Below are 19,184 nucleotides of genomic sequence, written 5' to 3'. Positions count from 1 at the left end.
TTGAAATGGAATCCAGAAACGGGTATGTCAACTGATTGGCTTTACATTTAAGTTTATAAGGGCAGAAATTATTGACTATACAACTGAGAGTGTCTGAAATCGTCAGCAGTCAAAGAGGAAGTGTGGTGCCTAAGGAGTAAAGAGAGCTCACTCTGGAATAAAACTTATAAAATGATAATCTTGAGGAAGAAGTGTAACATTGGAAAATAAAATGACCTCTCTCACAGTTGTAGCCCTAACTTTCAACTCTGTACCAAATCTCATCTGAGTCAGTGTTGTTCTTGAACCTTGGATCCATAGCACTCGACTTCTGTAGGAACTCACAGGCATCAGCATCCTGAAAATAAAGCACAGACTCAAATCTTTCAAGCTGTTTGCGATAAAACCTGAGAAGACAACAGCTGAGTAAAGCCACATGTGGAGTAGAGTCTGAGCTGAAACCTTTGGTCCCTGATTTGCCGTCTACAAATAATCCTTTTTAATTAGGATCTAGATGTTTCCCATTTCAAACTCCAAACACTTCTGTTCCAGGAACCCAACACACCTCTCTTAGTTTCACTCTGGTTCCTTTAACAATGACGCTTTCTCCTGATGTCCCAGTCATGTATTTCAAAGTGTTCACAAAACTCAAAACTCCTCGTACTGCAGGCCTTTCAGAAGGTTTGAACTGCAGCCTTGACACATGTCAAACTTTGAGCCTCAGCACATTTGTCTAAATGTCTTTCCGAGTGTTTCCCAGTCAGGATCATCCTGGGACAGTATAGGGACAGGGATAATGTCTTGCTCCTTCGCACTTCAGCTGTCAAACATGAACATTGAATTTTGAAAAGCAAATTCATGAAAGTGAAAATGTGATATTATTACAAAGAAGCAGCTGCATACATAAGCTGTCTGTATATCAGGGTCATATAGAGTTTAAAATCTGACCTCCATGTTTCAAGGCAAGTACATCCCGAGAGGAAATGTCATGTGGAAATGTAACTGAGCTTCAACAACATGCACTTCATATTATTTGCGTCCTTATTGTTTTATTACTATAACAATACGTCGTATTGGTTCCCATATTAAACGAAACTACTTTACTGCCCTCTTGTGGTCACAGTGAGGTACAGCAGCCACTGCAGTCTACGGGCAAAAACACGTGACGTGATTAAACGGCGACATAACTCCATTTCTCCCGACGTGAAAGCAGCAGCGTGATGGAGGTGTGCAGCTCCTCAAATGTGACTATGAGGGAGTTTGGATGTGAACAGAGTTTGTTGTCTCGGCCTGACGGTTCAGCGTCCTTCATTCAAGGTAACAAAAACCACGTGACTAATACCTGGCTGCTGGGTGTTCTGGGCGCTACCAGTACGATTTCACACTGTGTATACTTTCTACTCAATCTCCATGCATTGAGTATGGGGAGCCAGTTTTTTTTACTCTTATTGATGGACAAATAATGGTTCCTTCTATCTCGATGCATTTGCACTGTAAGGAAATGAAAGTCACAGTGGGTTTGAATAAATTGATCTATTTTACTCCAAACCAAACCAAATCTTTGCTTTCAGTCTTTACTTGTTCTTAATCTTAAATGTGTCCAGAATCTCCACTTAAGAGAGATGTTTCTGTTTTTCACATGTACTCTGAGCAGAACTTGATTTCCTCACCCGGGTCAACAATACACTGTCTATATGAATGATGCGCTCTTCTGTTTGTGCGTAAGGAGACACAAGTGTGTTGGCTGGAGTGTACGGACCAGCGGAGGTCAAAGTCAGCAAGGAAATCTATGACCGGGCAACGCTGGAGGTGCTGATTCAGCCCAAAGTCGGACTGCCAAGTGAGTGATCATCCAAAGAGGAAGACCTTGTGTTGTTAATCAGCCTAAACGGTTTCATGCATTATATGTAATGTGTGAAGTTTATATTGTCCTGCATGGACGATCATTATTTTATTGTGTCCCGATGAAGTGAAGGGATCCAGGAAACTAAAGGTAGAGTTAGGGATTTCAAGGAGGACAAATCATTTAAATATTCTGCCTTATCCACTTCTGCTGTGCAAAAGCTGCCATACCCCAACACACCACAAGGGGGACTTAGAGAGCCAGTTTGTTTCCAGTCTGAGTCAAGGATCCGTCCCTTCATTTCTGTCATTGTAGGTGTCAGGGAGCGATCGCAGGAGCAGTGTGTGCGAGAGACCTGTGAGGCATCTCTGCTCTTGTCCCTTCACCCTCGCTCCTCCCTCACTCTCATCCTTCAGGTGTTGCATGACGACGGATCAGTATCCTTTAAAAGTGAAACTCTGCTGCACTGTGCTGTGAAGTTAAACATGTAGACTGTGTAACGGTGTGCTTCCTTACCTGTTGCCCAGCTGCTGTCGTGCTCTTTGAATGCAGCCTGTATGGCTCTGATGGATGCAGGTTTGCCTATGAGTTGCTTGTTTTGTGGAGTTACCTGTGCCATCGACGCAAACGGTCAAATCATCACAGACCCCACAGCAGCACAGGAAAAGGTAAATGTGAGCCTCGTGTGTGGAGGTGTGAAAAAACCCCCACAACAATCTGACATAAAAATACATCAGCTATAAGCTTTCTCTGTTTCTACTCCTCATTTTGTGAACAGTTTAATGTGATCAGCCATTACGCCTCCAAAAAGCTTTCTATTTTATCTTGTGAAATAAACGTTTTAAGAGTCAAAAAGCAATGTCGAAACAGAGTCAACATCACACTACTGAAGAGGACTTAATGTGTGATGATGATTTGCATGTCCTCTCTGTTGCTGGTTTGATCATCTCTGTTTCCTTCCTCATCAGGAAAGTCGAGCTTTAATGACCTTTGCAATCGACAGCAAAGACTTCCGAGTGTTGATGTCGGAGACCAAAGGATCATTTTCAGTTAACGAGGTCAGTGAGAATAAGAAATAGCAGATCGTTTCTCAGACTCAGGTTTGTGTTGATGTCACAGGCGTGTTCGTGTTTTGAGGATGATCCTTTCTTCTCTCACAGCTGCAGCAGTGTATCGCAGTCAGCCAGAAAGCTTCACAGAAGATCTTTCAGTTTTACAGAGACTCTGTCAGTCGTCGATACTCCAAAAACCTCTGATGAAGAAGCTGATCTCTTTTTCTTTTTCTTTTTTTAACAAATGCTGATTTTGTAATAAATAAATAAATCATTCAGAACACACTTTTGGGATACTTTTGTTTTTATTTGAACATTTGTAAGATCAAATTGAGCAGTCTGTTAGGGTGTAAAATAAAAAAAAGAGGTGCCTTGAATGTCAAACAAGTGCATTTATTGGGATTTTCTTTCAGTTTAATATTTACATTTAATACAAGGATGTCAACCAGGTAAAAACGGAGTACCTCTTGTATTAATAAATCTAATTTACCAGAGCCTTTGACCTTTATCCCTTCGTGAGATTTGTCCATTTCACCTCGTCCAGTCAAGTCTGCCTGAAGCCTGTCTCAAGACCGCATGATCCGTCAACCTAAATTACTCCCTTATTCATCAGTAGCGGTGGTAAATGCTGTAACAACAAAGGGTCTTTTTTTAATATTGACACAAACATCTGGCGGAGACGGGATGGCTCAGGATTGTCCGAACCCGATGCAGTGCGTCGGTGCAGCTGCATCACAGAACATCAACAGTGGTAGCTGAAGAGGGTTAGACACTGACAGGTGCGTCTACTAACACCACTTGGAGTGATCAGAATCTGGATCAGCTTCCTTTTGAACACTGAGCTTGCAGAGAACAAAGGATTCGATCTGAGTTAATTGAAGTCAAGCTGTGGACTATAAAAACTTTACATCTAAATAGAAAATCTCAACCTCACCTTACAGTCCTTTTTAAAATATGTATACTTGGAGATCTCCTGTTCACAGTTTAATGGCACATTTAAGCTCAAACCAACACGGCCAGAGTTTTTTTTTTTTTTTTTTTCCCTCCTTTTAACGAAGCTGTTGATGCAAAGTTAAGGAAGTGACTGAAGCCAAACGCTAAGCAGGTCTGTGCATGACAAACTACACACTTGCCATGCACGTATGTAAGTGTTGTGGCTGAAGAGGAGATTTTACTGACTCATGCATCACACAGCTGAGCTTTACATCTCGCTAGACTTTTTTTTTTGCATCATATTTTAACCCATTAGTCCTTTGGAGAGAAAAAAAAAGTGATATTGTGTTTACATTAAGTTTATGTATACAGCTTCATTTTCAAGTTTGTCAGCGAAGTAGTGCGTTCCTGCAGAGTTTCAGTCCTGTTTTTTTTTTTTATGAGGTGAAAATAGCAGACTATATTTGGGGAGTGTGAAGTAGCATCCTGGTGGCTTCTATTAATAGAACAGCTCATAAAAGGATCATCTTTAGAGTTTCTTCTGTATTTTTGGCACTTTTCATTCCCTCTGTCTATGTCATCATTTCCCAGCTACGTATATATAGCGGCTCCTTTATTTCTATTTAACTAGATTCACTGTTTTTCCATTTCAACCTTGCAGTTCAACCTCCACCTCTGTAAGTATTTTCTTATAGAATGGCACTATATGTATTTTAAACATACTTTTTTCAGTTGTTTTTTTTAAACAAAGATAAATATTAAACGTGTCATAAACAAAGCTCAGTCAGTCCTTTGTGCAGGTAAACAATAACAGATGCTGAATAAAATCCGGATGTGATGATCGATGTACATGTGCACCATTTCCACGAGGTTCTCTCATTCTGGCCGAAGGAGTCGCAAGATATTCTGCGTTCTTCTGTGGCCCCCTGATATTTAAGAAATAAACCTCTCAAACCATCAGCAGCTTGAGTGACAGTGCTAGCTCAGGCTCCCCTACAGCGAGGTCCATCAGGATTTAGCCGCTGTCGCGTCCTTGCCGAGACCTTCTCATAAATCTGCAGACTCCATTGTCGCTCCCCTCAGGCCCTCCTCTCTTCCTCAACTGCCTCTCCATACTCCCCGTCGGTCGTGTGACAGTGATATATACAGTGTTGTGATAACATCTGCATTGGTTGATGTACTTTTTTTTTTTTCTTCACATCAGTAACACGTGATGACAACTACAACACAGATCTAAAGGATGGCAGGTTACTTGAGTCATCGGGTGACTAAACGAACCACACTAACACACAGACTATCTTATATGGAGCGATGTTGCATAACTTATCTTTTAATAATCTTTCTAAATGTGCGTGGTGGGGGCGTCCGCTGAGCTGAATTATTCCTAATCAAATTAGATGTGATTATAATCTCTGCAGCAGCTCCCCTGTTGTGTTGTCACTGTTCTTTTCCAGCTTGGTGTAGATAAAACATGACTGCAGATAGACAAAGACTGTGAATAACTTCCATAACCAGGTGGTATGTATGTAGGTGGGTGTCGATGTTCATGATATGTGAGAATGATCTGTTTCGTGGGGGGGGGATTCCTTTCAGATGAGTCGCTCTTATGGTGGTTTTCCGGACAGGTAGGAGATGAGTGCAGCGATGGCACAGATGTACGTTATGATTCCAAACACGATGGAGAGCACTGAGAGCCACAGAGCCTGGCGAGATGCTGCGTTGGCCCCCTGAAAATCCCCCTGAGCCGATGCCTTGTTGGTCTGAGAATCGGAGGAGAGAGGACAGTGAGATAAGGATTATAGGAGGGGGGAAAAAGAGGAGAGAAGGGCATTCATCATCATTTGTCAATGTCCTCCGTGGCCTCCACTTTCCTCTTCCACTCATTCCAATAACACACTAAGCCCGTATTATGTTCCATCTCTGAATCACACCCAGCACTCGTGCCTCATTCATCACTTTCCCCTCTTCCTTTCCTCACTCTCTCTCTCTCTCTCTCTAGTCCTTGTCTTTGACTCTGACCCCTGTTTTAGGAAGCACTCAACAATATTGGAAATCTATCACCTTGGGGCTTCTAGTTATGGCTCTAATTAAACCTTAATGAAGGCCATTGATTTGATCAAAAGGCCTTTGCAGCTAGCTGCCAGTTAGCTTTAGAAACGTATTAATGGGATTCGTCTCCTGCACTGCTGGAAGGATGCCTGCATAAACTAAGGGCCTCTGGTGACTAGAGATAGAGATGTTTGTGGAGTGTTCACAATGCCAGTGGTAATACTGACTGATGAGATAGTCTCTGGGATTGAGGCTGATTTACTCAGCAGTTATACGAACACGTCGACGTTAATAGGAAAATAGTTCACTACATGTGCACATTTAGTATTTTTAGTTGTGGTCAAGCAGAATATACTTTTTATATTTGGAATCAAGGACGAAGTTTCTTTCAGCTTGCATGCTCATGCTAATTCAGAGAAGTAGCACAGTTCCTGTATAGTGTTTTAAAATAACTGTGTTCTTTTAAAGATGGATTTGGGGCCTTTTTTTGCCTTTATTGTAGACACAGGACATCGAAGAGGGCCTGACATGCAGGAGAGGAGACTCAGGTCTTTTCCTAACCCAGGCTGCCCGCTTGGTGGACTACAGCCTCTGTACATGGGATGCACAATCGAACCACTAAGCCACTGGCACCCCTGTATATTGTTTTTTTAAAGGAGGGCTTGTTAGATTCCTCACATACAAAATCAATGATATACTCTGAGATTGCATATAGGATTGTGATATGACAGCAATAGCACATAACAGATAAACTGGGGTCACTAAAAAAGAAAATTGTCCTTATAATTTGACACGTATTCTTTTGTTTCCATCAAGAATATGTTTAAGTGGGAATTAGTTGTCCGTAAATCAAACAAAAATAGCTTGTTTCTGTCTTCTCGTTGCTCTGTGCTGATGAAAGATTACTGCCTGCCAACCCGCGAGAAAGAGACAAAAGTATTTAGATGTTCATAATGTCTGGTATGCCAGTCGTGATCAGGTTGTTTTTAGGAGTCGTGAAGGATTACAGATTACTTATAGAAACATGGACAGCGGTCAGTGCTTAAATATCTTTAAGAAGCTTTCAGTCTAAAATAAGACACAAGAGGCCGAAACAGACAATTGTGATTCTTACAATCATTAGCGAAATCACGCTGCCCATCTTTGTAAGTTTCTCCTGTTCAGCTGAGTGTTGTTTCAAAGCTCTGTTGGCATAATCCTCCAAATCCAGTTGTAATCCCTCCCTGTCTTAACTCTTAGACACTTCACCTGTTGGTCGTCTACACACACTGCAGAGGTTAAGAAATCACCCTTGGCTGTGAAATAGAGTGCCAGGTTGTTTTCTGTCAGCCCAGGACAGTGTGTGTGTGTGTGTGTGTGTGTGTGTGTGTGTGTGTGTGTGTGTGTGTGTACCTTCTGTGATAGGTAGAAGGCAGCGATGCCCAGGGGCCAGAAGCAGCAGAGCATGGAGAAAAAGGCCAGACCCAGGTAGTCCTGAGGGATCATCAGAGGGAAGTTGCTCTCGCTGTCTGTATCACTGAAGTCATCAATGGATGAGTCCTGGGATTCAAACAGAGTGCACTTCGGTTCAGTTCAGGTTAAAGGGTGTGGCGTCACAGTGGAGAAAAAACTAAACTAAAAAAAACCCCTCAACACTGAAGAATCGAAGCTTAGTCATTCAGTCAGCTGATGCGTCAGTTTAAGGTTATCCTTTTACAATGATGCTTCAAACCTACACAGACGATGTCCTCTCACGCAGAGTCAACGTTTTGTTTGTAAGACTTGGGCTGGTGTGCTAAGATAATGTGACTGAATGGGGTTAGTCTGGATGTGCACTAGCTCTGCTGACCGCAGGCACTTCATGACTCACGTGTCTTTTTGTAACAGCTGCGTATTCAATCCGACTTCCTCCCTCATGCCGACCCTGTCGTACGACGGAGCTTGCTTTATTCTGTGCGTGAAATAATTACGCAGTTTACAAAGATCATCAAAAAAAGATTTTCTGTCCTTGTAATCATCCAAGAAGATCTTTCAGGTACGCTTCGGAGTGACCTTCCTTCAGCATTGTGAACCAACGCTGATCGCTATAAAGAAGAAGGAAACCCCTTAATTCAGCCAAATGTCAGATAGACATCCTGCTGCTATAAAAAGTCCCTGAAGCTTAAACACTCCTGAAGTCATCTCCTTTGCATTAATCCATACTATGATCAGCCTCACAGTGAAAATTCAGCATAAAGGGGTTGTGGGGGGGAAGGAGGGCAGATTCAGCCCTGAGACTGAACGTTTGAAGTGAAACAAAGGAGAAGGAGACGCGGTGTTGTGTTGTGGCTCGTTGAGGTCACTTCAAGGTTTTATTCCCACAGGCCTGCGACTTTGCATCACTGCACGGCCGTCAGCATGCAGAATGAGCTCGTGAAAAACGGCACTTTGTGCGCTGTTCTTTTGTCCTCGTGGAGGAAACTTTCAGGGCGAGCTTGAAAACAGCTCTGGATTTTAACGGAGGCGTGCTGCTGCTATGTGTGTGTCCACTTGATCAAAGTCAAACTTTCACCTTTTAGTCCACAGCAGGTGATTGAACCTTTTGATTTGACCCTCTAAACGACTGCTCAAATAATTTAAACAACCCACGGCTACTTAGTTGTGCCACTTAAAGCATATACATACTAATGTTGACTCTTTAGACATCACATGGGCTCATTTACATTTCCCTCCAGGCTGGGCTCTGCTCAGTCATCTATGAAATAGAGTTGGCCTCCTCCATCACTGCTGTAGTGTCATTACCTGCACCGCAGTATGCAGAGTATGTAATCTGCCTTTTTGACAGTAACCATTCAATTGCTGTCTACCCCGAAATATATTGTTGAAATGTCTATTTCAAGTTTCTCAGATTCTTTGATTCTGGCTTTTTATGTGAAGCAACAACGAGGAAGAGGTGAAACTTTAAGGTAACCAATAAGTCAACCGACAGATAATGATTATTCAGCTCTGTTGTTGATTGACCATTTGTTCAGTTCTTCATTAAGAATTAATCCCAATCATCACCTAACTCTGCTTCTCCAGGGTGAGGACTTGCAGTCTTTCTGTTACGATGGAGAAAAAGATCCTAATGTAGAAACCTTTTTCAATATGTGTAACGAGTTTTTTCCTTGACAACATGCAAAAACTGCCTGACATCTTCTTTTTCTTTTTCTTGGGGGGGGGGGGGGGGGGGGGGGGTGTATGATCGGTTTTAATATCATGTTGTGTCATGGAAGTGTTGATTTTATTTGTAAAATGTAAAAGAAGATTCTCTGCATTTTGTCGTTCTTACGTCAGAGTCAGGGAGCAGGTCATCCTCATCATCCATGCTGTAAGACAGACTGTTCAAGTCCTGCGTCTCAGCCAGCAGCTTCCTCTCCAGAGTGGAGCCTGGCCGGATGTCGACAAAGGTGGTCTCCAGGTAGTCTTTGCTGAGCAGGGAGTCTGTGTGGCCCCAGATTGGAGCTGATGGATAATAGGACTCCAATGTTCGAGGTAAGGAGCAGGGGTCCAGTAGCTGCTGCTGCTGAAGCTCAGGAGGATGTCCACAGTAGCCCCTCCAAGCTAAAGGAGGGTAGGCCATGTCCTCCTCACATTTCACCAAGAAGCCCTTATACATCCCGCCAGGGGCCTGTCCGGCCCCAGGACCAAGCCCTGGACCAGACGCCCGGCTGTCATTGTGGCCTTCTCCCAGAAGAGGGTGCTCTAGCTCATCTAGATTCTCCATCCCTATCTTTTAACACCCAACACACGGGAGACCACCACATCAACAACACAAAGTAATCTACAAATTGGTCCGCAGAGCACCTCCGAGAAGAGTCTCAGCTGCTTTGCTGATTTTAGTGTTTCAGTGATAATCCATCTTTAATCCTGTTCTTAATTTTTTTTATCTTAGCCTTTGGTTCAGAGGTCAATAACACATGCCAGGTTTACGAGTGCATATCCTTAATGTGCCCGTGTAAGTCTTTTCCTGTGTGCTGTTGGATGCGCTGAAGTTGCATGCGGTGATTCCAGATCCTCTTTTCCTCACATGTCATAAACTGTTTGTTCCAGCGATAGATGGCTCAGGATTTGCCCCATGTCTTCAATTCCGTTTGATTGAGCCCGTCAGTGTTCATGAATATGCTAATGTTAGCTATTTTCTTTCTCCTACAATATGGAAATTTCAATTCTGATGATGGAAGACCTTGATTAGCTCAAGACAGGCTAATGAAAACACTTGGCAATAGGATTTTAGTGTGATTTTCGCTTTTGCAAAAAAATTAAATAAATGAAAAACTTTCCCTTCAACTGTTATGGATGAAATGTGCGAAGAAACTGTCATACAGAGAAAAACAAAAAATTACTCTGAAGCTGTCATGACATATAGTGATGTGTTTGTTCCTCTGTAGGCGTCGGGGAAAAAAAGTGCTCTGCTTCTGAAAACAGTCTTTAGGAAGTGGCCTTCAAACGACTGGCCTGATGCACATTGGCGTGTTTTGAAGCTTGAATATGTACAACCTCCAGCGGCAGTCAAACTAGTGGCGCAATGAAAGGATTGGGGCCATAATTGAGGGCAGTTAATCTGTAAAAGCAATGAGGCTCCAGAAATAGAATCCTATGGTGCACATCGGCAGGTCAGCAGGCCTGCCGGCACGCCCCTTCCTCTGTTGTTTCAGCAGGAAGCGATAATGAAGAAATCAAAGTCCTTCGGGCGTTGATCTATGGTTTTAGGTTTGCTGAATGCCACAGCAGTGCTCCTCGGGGACATGTATTTTTAATGTACTCCATCCAGCTTTCATTCAGGACAGACGAGAAGTCAGGCAGCTCTCCATCCAGTTTCTCAGATGAGGACAAGGAGGTCTGTAAAAAGAAAATAACAAGGTCACCCAAAATATTTAGACTCAAGCTTTACTCTTACTCTCTGAACACAGTATTATTATTATTTTTATTTTTACCAAGGATTGTGTGTTACCAAGGCTGCACATTGGACCAGAGAGGTTCACATAATGCTACCAAGGCTATATGCCTAAACCTAACCAGTGACCATTAATGTTTTATAAAGTCTTTAACACTTCTGACCTTTTGTCACGGCATCACTGAGAATCGTCTTTAACATGGGGACAAACATCAGTTTAATGGACAGGAAGCTGTCTGGTGCTCCTTGAGCAGTACAAAGAAAGAAAGTCCTGTTATTTATTGACTACTGTTTTCTTTTTCTGCGGCCCACTTTAGCTTGAAATTCCCAGAGCCAAGAATCTCATTGGAAATCTCACCGTGGGCGTCGATAGCTCACTATAAATAACTTCACAGTAGCAGAATAGTTGGATTTGAAATGTTGCCTATGGAGATTATGCTCACAAGCACACAGGGGAAAATACATGTACTTGCTGCAAGTCGAATCTTGGTGCCTTTGGGGTTGTTAGATTTATCAAACAAGGAAAAAAAGGGAATTTATCTTTACAGATTGCGACTGGTGTTAGTGAATTGCTCTTTTCCTTATAACATTCATTTACTCAAATAAGATAAGAAGGAATAAAATTAGAATAAAAATAGAATAAAATAAGAGGAGCTTTAAACAAAGTATTTACTCAAAAACAAATTTACAGGGAAGTTCACTGCATTTCAGTGTTTTTATAGACATCACATATGTGGGTCATTTTTGACCTCGTGGACGCACATAATTTGACGTGACAATATTTTAAAAATTATATACACATTGATGTAAAGGTATAGCGACAGAATAAAAGTTGTGTAGCCAGCTTCTCACCCACTGCATGCTGGGATAAGCTCCAACACCCAAAGATAAGCAGCTTAGAAAGTGGATGGAGGGTTGGACATATGCACCTGATTAGCCTATAACATTAGACGTGATAAGTGACTTAAAACATAACCCAGAAGTGTCAGAAGATGTAGTTAAATTCTTATACAACTGACTTTATATATCCCAAACCGAGAATATCTAAAATTAGCACGCTACTGAGAGGTGGAGACAGGCTGCTGTGAGCTGACAAGTGAGAAGAGATGGCGGAGAAAAAAAAAGCCTCTGTATAGTGTGTGAAGGGTATTTTCATTCTGGGTGGGATGAATATGAAAGTGTCATTTCAACTAACTACATAATATCTCATCAGTAAGTATTCATTCTGCATGGCAGAGTGCTTCACAGGCATGAAGGCACTCGTTTGGCTCATTGTTCTATGCTTCACTGCACAGCACAGGCAAAAAAAAAAAAAAAAAAAAAGGGAACAGAATAATTGGGTGTCTTTGGGCTCACATGGTGCTGAGGGTTGCATTCTTCTCTGTGCGCTGATACTGCCTCTCTGAGCAAACCCCCCCTCCACTCACCTCCTCTTCACCCACCCCTTTATGTAGGGCTAGTGATTCTCATACTGAACAAGCTGAGTGATCGTTCAACACACTGACGTCAGCAACAGCTCTGAGCGACCTGCCTCCCCCTCATAACGCACACACACACACACACACACACACACAGCTGGACATACGGTGCATACAGCACACATGCACTTATGGTCACTCACACACTTACATTTGTAGCACTTCTTTAACATTCTCTATTCTATTCTGCTCCCTGCAGATCGCTGCAGCTTCATTTCAGGAGAGATGCACTCAGCTTTATTACACCCCCCCTCCTCCCTCCTCCCTCCTGCACCTCTGCCTATCCACCATAAAAAGACTTCTGTCAGCTGTATTATAAGCCTGCCTCTTTTTCTGATTCTTCAACGCTCATAAAACATCCAGTCAGGTAGAGGGAAGGTTGCAAGGACGCCGCTGCAAATCACCGCCAACACTTTTAGAAGAGCTGCTCTTCTCTCCTTCCCCTATCTCTCTCTCCTTTTAAGTCTGATGCTTTGTCATACACACACACACACACACACACACACACACACACACATTCACTCAGCTCCTTCCATTATTTCTTACCCTTCTTCTTTAGTTTTTGATCAATACTTTCTGCAGAGTCACTGTACGACACTGACAACTTGGGTTTAATTTTACTTGCTGCATGAAAAGAATTCGTCTTCTTTAGATATGGAAATGTGTAACCAAATCCCCGCTGCAAAGCAGTTTGCTGCTGCTGACTCTTACACTGGAGAATATCAGTAACTCCTGTGTTTTTTTTCCACACATACTGACTCTGCCTCTCAGCATATAAACAAATACACAGATACAAGTAATTGCTGTATTTCAGCTGCTACAGATTGAAGAGATGCAGATCAGTGAAAGTCAAGAAGAAAATAAATGGCATAGTGGCTGCAGGAAATTGGAGCTGTAAACGCTTCTAGTCTCTAATAAAAGCGAAATCTTGAAGAACAGCGATGTCAGGCTGATAAGACCAGAGCAGGCTGCGACTGCGAGTTACGTCAAACAAAAATCTGAAAAGCCAAATGGGGGTTCAATGATTTTATTTCCAAAAACCTTTTTCTTGCTCTCCGTCTCTGTTCCTTGATCTGTGTGGAGTGTCTTACAAGAGCAGAGAAAAACTGAACAGGACAGATAAGCAACGAACAGGCGGAGATGTAGAGCCCGTGAAGCCCAAAGTAACATCATGTTCCTATGGAAACAAATTCACCATTGAGTGGAGTGCTCACTGCAGGATAAATGAAGCAGACGCTAATTTGCCATTTCAGTTCTGTTCCTCTGCTAAGGTTGAAAATAACTAGATGGGATAATTCTAGCGCAACCATGCCTTCCAGTGAGGACGTGTTACTGTCACATTAAACAGCAAAGGATGGATAATTTCCTCAGAATTACCCTATAATAACAAATGAGTGCAGTCACGCCAGGCGCTGGGTTAACTTGAACCCCCCGGTGCAAAATGTGCGTTTGACAGTGTTAGCGCATTATGTAGTGGACTGTGTGCCCTGCTGTCCCTGCAGACACACACACACACACACACACACACACACACACACACACACACACACAATCATTTCTTTTCCAACACATGCCTACACATGCAATCATAAACACACGTGCAGCCCTTTGCAGCATTGCATCATCTTCCCCTTTCAGACAGAAAAATACAAAACAAACATGCTTACATCCATAACTGCACCTATCATACACAAGCTGACTTACACACATACACACACACAGATAGTGCTTGTGTTCAACGAGGCCCATGAAATGAGTATCTGCAATATGTTGCAAAGGGCTCCAGCGTCTCTGCAGTGTGATGTACTCAGTGTTCTGCTACGTGCATCTGTGGACACACATGGGACATACGCGTGCAACTGACTATAACTTCCCTGTTGTTTGTGTAGTCATGCATGAGCTCATGTATGTGTGTGCATGTGTCACATGTGCTTCAGTGTCTTTTACAGCTGCACCACAGTTTGCTATTCTCCTGGGTTTACATGTACAGTATATATGGAGGTATGAGTATGTGTCTGTGTTAAAAGCATTCTCAACATGTGAGATGATGTGACTGCTCGTTGTATACACGTGTCAATTCCCAGTAACATACAACCAAGATTGTATAACAGAAGAGATTTGATCCGCATGTATGGCCATCGTTTTTGGAAAATTAGGATTTGATTTTTACACACAGCAGTTTCATTGACGACTAAACTTAAAACACAGCCAGTCGTGTAAAAAGATTTTACACAAACATCAAGTTTTTGCACGTCATCCTAACGAATTACAGAAAAACAAACAAAGACAATGTCATGTCCAAGTAATAATTACTTGAGCTAGCTCATTTGTGTTATTACTTTCAACACGCTGCTATAATCCTCCATTGTTTCAATGATGGCCAAAACTAACAAAATAATTTTAGTAGGTGGGTCCATTATCCATCAATATCAAAAACATTTTTAATAATCCAGTTTTATTACTGCAAATTGTCTGCAAATTATATGTAACTTTATTTTAGATTGGGCCAAAATGTTTACCATTAACTCTACAGACAAAATGTCACATGTTGGCTAACAGCAGCCTGTGATAGTTCTGTTGTAAATCACCGTAATTGGTGTAAATTTAAGTAAAGTCTATGCTACTGTATGTTTAACAACTGGCGGTGATTTTTAAACTGCCATAATGCTTAACAAAGGGTTAAAAGGTGCAATATCAAGGCTGTAGGTGTCATGTGGGCCAGTGGTTCTCAGCTGACCCGACCCACCAGCTGAGAACCACTGATCTACGCTGTGTTAATGTCAGCCCGGTCGATGCCTCAGCCCTCATGTGTTTATTACCAGGTGTGTTTGTTGTCAGTGTGTGTGTGTGTGTGTGTGTGTGTGTGTGTGTGTGTGTGTGTGTGTGTGTGTGTGTGAGTGTGTGTGAGAGAGAGAGAGAGAGAGAGAGAGAGAGACGTGCTGGTTAATCTCTATTTGCTGACAAAAAATCTGTTTACACACATAATTGAAACTCTTAGTTACTAAAGATTAAAACAGTTCTTTGGGGTTCGGGATTCATCTTTAAAGGGGGCAGTTATGTTTCAGGTCAATAAGAGTCGTGCAAACATGAATCAATACACTGTCCTCGCAAATAACCAAAACAAGTGTGTGTCATGGTACGTATGTAGCAATGAGCTCAGTGAGGTAATTACCCCCCCATAGATCTTTACATGAGCAATTATGTATTACATGGTCTCATGATCATTACCACCGAGGGAAGGCATATGTGTTGGCATCTAATTTACTTAAGCTCACACAAGCACACATGCACACACACACACACACACACACACACACACACACACACACACACACTACAACACCACACAGCAAAGGGAGGTAAGAGTAGGGAAAACACCTGCTGTTAATCAGGAAAGTGTTCAAGCAAAACCTCCTGCATGTCTTTTAAAGCACTCACAATGTCTCTTATCAGACCTCATCCTGACTCACATTTGAAAATTCACACTCGAATGACACTGATTCTGCAGAAAGCTGCCATACCTAAGTTTTCATAAAACATAAAAGATGAGATTATAGGGATGCGGTCCTGTCAGGATGCGGGAATGCTGCACAAGTATAGCGTGGTTTTGTATTACAGCACGCCAGGCTTGTCTTACAGCAGAGCAATACAAACATGAACATTAGAGCAGAACTGTGTGTGTTTGTGTAAAAGGGCTTTTGTTGCTGTTGATGTTCTACTCTGACGCAGCACAGACTCAATTCAATATCTTCAAAAATCTACATGAACAAAATTGTGAAAAAACTACTGTAAGGTGTCAGAAATAGTTTCTGGCACCTAAACAGAATAAATAAATCCAAGTTTAAAAAAAACATGCTTAAAAATAAAAACATCTATTTAAAGTGTCAGAAACAATATTCTGAAATGCAAAACACACTTGAGATAGATCATGAGATTTCTGAAAACTGCAACACCATCTTGTGTTTATGAACATTTTAAACATTTCAAATTACTGATACTATTCTTTTGGGGACTACTGGAAACATATTTGGATTTCATAGCTTTCTGTCAAGATGTTTTCAGAATCTCAGCTTGTTAATAATAATTATTAGCCTGAAGGATTAGGATTATAGTTACTCTATACATAGCTGGCAACGTGCTGTCATTGTTGGTATTCTACCCTGCATGTGACACCTTTGTAGGCCTTTCAAATGTTTTTCCTTCAGAGTATTTACATTTGAGATAATCCACTTTACCATCATGATTCAGTATTTATATTCATCCAAAACGTATCCTTATTTACCACAAATGTTGTTGTTGTTTTCAAAAACAAACCAAAAAAACCTCATTGTTAACAATATGAAGGCTATTCTCAACAGAAATAAAAAAATAAAATTCAGTGAGCATTTTTTAATTGATTAGATTACGAAGGAGCACAGATGAAAGTCTTTCCTGCTTTAAATGATTTTATTCTAGTTAATACCAGTTTTATGGTAAACCAGAAGATTAAAATTAAGGATCTTATACGTTCATATTATTGGCGTTAAATTAATCATGTAGGCTATATTTGAGTCTCCTAAGGGGGATGATGAGATGAGGAGGGAAGGAGAAATCAACGGAAAGGAGACATATTCTGAATCGTTGTTAAATTGATAAGAGACAAAACAATCGGGAAAACCCCCCAGAAAATCAGGCAATTTATTCGTTTCTGTTCATTGTGTCTCTTCTCACCTCTCCGTTTGAACCTGGAGCCGTCCTGTGCTTTCCTCGGGATGAAGAAACGTGGAGATCCAGAATCGTCCCAGATATTGCATCCAAAGAATTCAGTCACACACACACGGATCCACTGATGCCTTTAGATTAGCGTGGGCATGAGCAGAAGTGTGTGTTCGTGAGTATCCGTTTTTGTCCAAAAAAAAAAATGTGAACAGATTGTGTATCCTACATGTATTTTTTTACGACAGGGGGGAATATTAGCGACAGTCAGTCATACTATTTCTCCCTCCATCGAGTTGTGCTGATTCGGCTGTGGACGCACACAAAAGCACCCATACACCTGTGCAGGGTGGCATCAGGATTGTGCATGCTCTGTCAAAGACTCCCCTTCCCCCCTGCACAGCAGCTCCTCTCGCATCCTCTTCGGCTCTCTCTCTCTCTCCTCCTCTCTTCTGAAGGAGAAGCTCTTGTTGTTAATCCTTGTTGCGGCTGCAGTTCATTCTACATGTGGTGTCAACTTTCTTCTGCCACTCTCAGCTTTTCTATGACTTTCCAAACGCAGCCCTCTTCTCTCTTCCAATACCCCTTTCCTTCTCTCTCTCCTGTTTGCCTTTTCTCAGCTCTGCTACCTTAATACGGCAGAAGCACTGGGTCCTAGAGCCTGTTATTTGTGTGCCCGAGCTCCTTCTAATGACTCTGAGGTCCTCATAAGGACAGAGGGAAGAACGCACATTATGCTCAGTAAAGACATTTTGCCTTTTTCTTCCTCCTTTAAGAGGATTAGTAAAGTCAGGGCTTGATTTTGGGTTGGAAGTAGGATTGGGTTTAAGGCTAGAGATGTAACAGGGGGGTTAAGGTTAGCTGTAACAACACAAATGTGTGTATGTATTTGGATGCCAATGGATATTAGGATTCTGGACAAGCTGCAAATGTAATATCCGCAGTGTGCTGAAAGGTGCAGGTGAGAGATTTAAATCTCGTTGATGCTGTTGCACGAGGCAAAAATGGACGAAGGCAGCCATCAAAACAGAAATGCATTGCGAAAAACAACCAAGGGAGGTGAAGAAGGGGGGTTGGTGTTATGCAGTGGCTTTGTGTGTGTATGTACCAGAGCGAAGGCAGTGATATGCCCCCCAGCAAGGATGACTCCACTTAGTGTCAGCCCTTTCATGCCTGCTTCACCCTATGACCCACTTTAGCTGCCTGGGCCGGCCCACATTAAGATCTCTAGTCAGAAATAGACTCAAGATGCAAAAACAATCATCCCTGCTCCAGGCTCATGCTCATTTCGCCTCTTTTAGAGGAGGCCCAAACATTGCTGGGCACCAGCAATCAATGCAATCCACAAGGCTTACCCTGAGTATTTAATGAGGTGCACAGCTCTAAGCTAGAATCACCCCCCCCCCCCCCCCCCCCCTCCTAGAAAAGCTTTTTTGTTGTTGTTTTTCTTGCTTTCTGTGCTTTTCAGTTATTCAGCACAGCCACAAATCTGTTCATCTGATGCTCCATTTGTCTTTGGCTGTCAGAGTGACAAGCATCCTCTCAGTCCATCATGAAGCAGGGATCAATACACTCTCCTTATTCTCAGCACATCCTCTCCTATCACTCTATTTTTTTCTCTTTTTTTTGCATCCTCCTCCCTTTTCTATCGTCCTCTCCCTTTAGTCTTCCATTTCTCTCTCAATCTGCCAATGCCTCCATCTCCACATCTTTCTCCAGCTTCTTCTTTGTTTACTTATTAGCTGGAGCATGCAGAGTAAAGGACAAGGGAACAGATAGGTGAATTGATTAGGTGGGGGAAGGAGATGGGGACACTAATGATATAGCTCAGGGGTAAGACCAATGTTTATCTTTGTTCTTGTGACACTGATTGTTCCCAAAAATACACAATCAATGTTGTCAAACCTCTGCTATGACCTCATATAATAAGAACAGACAGTAAAACCTGCAGTCTTATTTCTTGTTTCTAGAATAGGAAACAACAGAGAGGGTAATGACATGCAGCAAAGGAGCCTTCGGGTCAGGAACCAGAAGCAAAGGGACTGGTTTCTGAAGAGATACCAGTTTACTCCCAGTAAACTTCTGCTCGGTTGTTTCTGAGCGAAGTGTAATCAAGTCCTCTTCAGGCTATTTTATGAATAATACAAATTCACACTTAGTAAACCATACCATATAAACAGTGGTTGTGTTCACCATCCTGGAAAAGAAAAAAACAGTCAAACAACATTCATATTTCAGAATTCAAGGTCAGATTTTGTTTG

General features: G+C 42.1%; 2 protein-coding genes across 2 annotated transcripts; one reads left to right on the top strand and one right to left on the bottom strand.

The window, feature by feature from the left end:
- The first annotated feature begins 1,142 nt into the window (after window positions 1-1,142).
- On the top strand, window positions 1,143-3,159 carry exosc5 (exosome component 5). The gene is made up of 6 exons (XM_079354476.1): window positions 1,143-1,296; window positions 1,706-1,819; window positions 2,138-2,259; window positions 2,350-2,490; window positions 2,791-2,880; window positions 2,983-3,159. The coding sequence occupies exons 1-6, from the start codon at window positions 1,200-1,202 to the stop codon at window positions 3,076-3,078; spliced, it is 660 nt and encodes a 219-aa protein (XP_079210602.1). The 5' UTR covers window positions 1,143-1,199; the 3' UTR covers window positions 3,079-3,159.
- Window positions 3,136-17,555, bottom strand: tmem91 (transmembrane protein 91). The gene is made up of 4 exons (XM_079354475.1): window positions 16,939-17,555; window positions 9,146-10,695; window positions 7,249-7,395; window positions 3,136-5,567 (listed from the first exon to the last, which is right to left on the bottom strand). The coding sequence occupies exons 2-4, from the start codon at window positions 9,578-9,580 to the stop codon at window positions 5,412-5,414; spliced, it is 738 nt and encodes a 245-aa protein (XP_079210601.1). The 5' UTR covers window positions 9,581-10,695; window positions 16,939-17,555; the 3' UTR covers window positions 3,136-5,411.
- Window positions 17,556-19,184: the final 1,629 nt, after the last annotated feature.

The sequence above is a fragment of the Symphodus melops genome (genome assembly GCF_947650265.1).
Source record: "Symphodus melops genome assembly, chromosome: 10".
Lineage (NCBI taxonomy): Eukaryota > Metazoa > Chordata > Actinopteri > Labriformes > Labridae > Symphodus > Symphodus melops.
The sequence above is the reverse complement of the archived record's forward strand: the minus strand, read 5'-3'. Positions and strand labels throughout refer to the sequence as shown.

What these genes read in the sequence shown, in the direction of transcription:
- exosc5 (XM_079354476.1), top strand. Translation starts at nt 1,200, where the DNA reads ATGGAGGTGTGCAGCTCCTCAAATGTGACTATGAGGGAGTTTGGATGT. An exon ending in TTCAGCGTCCTTCATTCAAG is followed by an intron (nt 1,297 to 1,705) that starts GTAACAAAAACC and finishes TTTGTGCGTAAG; the next exon opens with GAGACACAAGTGTGTTGGCT. An exon ending in TGTTGCATGACGACGGATCA is followed by an intron (nt 2,260 to 2,349) that starts GTATCCTTTAAA and finishes CCTGTTGCCCAG; the next exon opens with CTGCTGTCGTGCTCTTTGAA.
- tmem91 (XM_079354475.1), bottom strand. Translation starts at nt 9,580, where the DNA reads ATGGAGAATCTAGATGAGCTAGAGCACCCTCTTCTGGGAGAAGGCCAC. An exon ending in ACCTGCTCCCTGACTCTGAC is followed by an intron (nt 7,396 to 9,145) that starts GTAAGAACGACA and finishes TTTGAATCCCAG; the next exon opens with GACTCATCCATTGATGACTT. An exon ending in CCTTCTACCTATCACAGAAG is followed by an intron (nt 5,568 to 7,248) that starts GTACACACACAC and finishes TCCGATTCTCAG; the next exon opens with ACCAACAAGGCATCGGCTCA.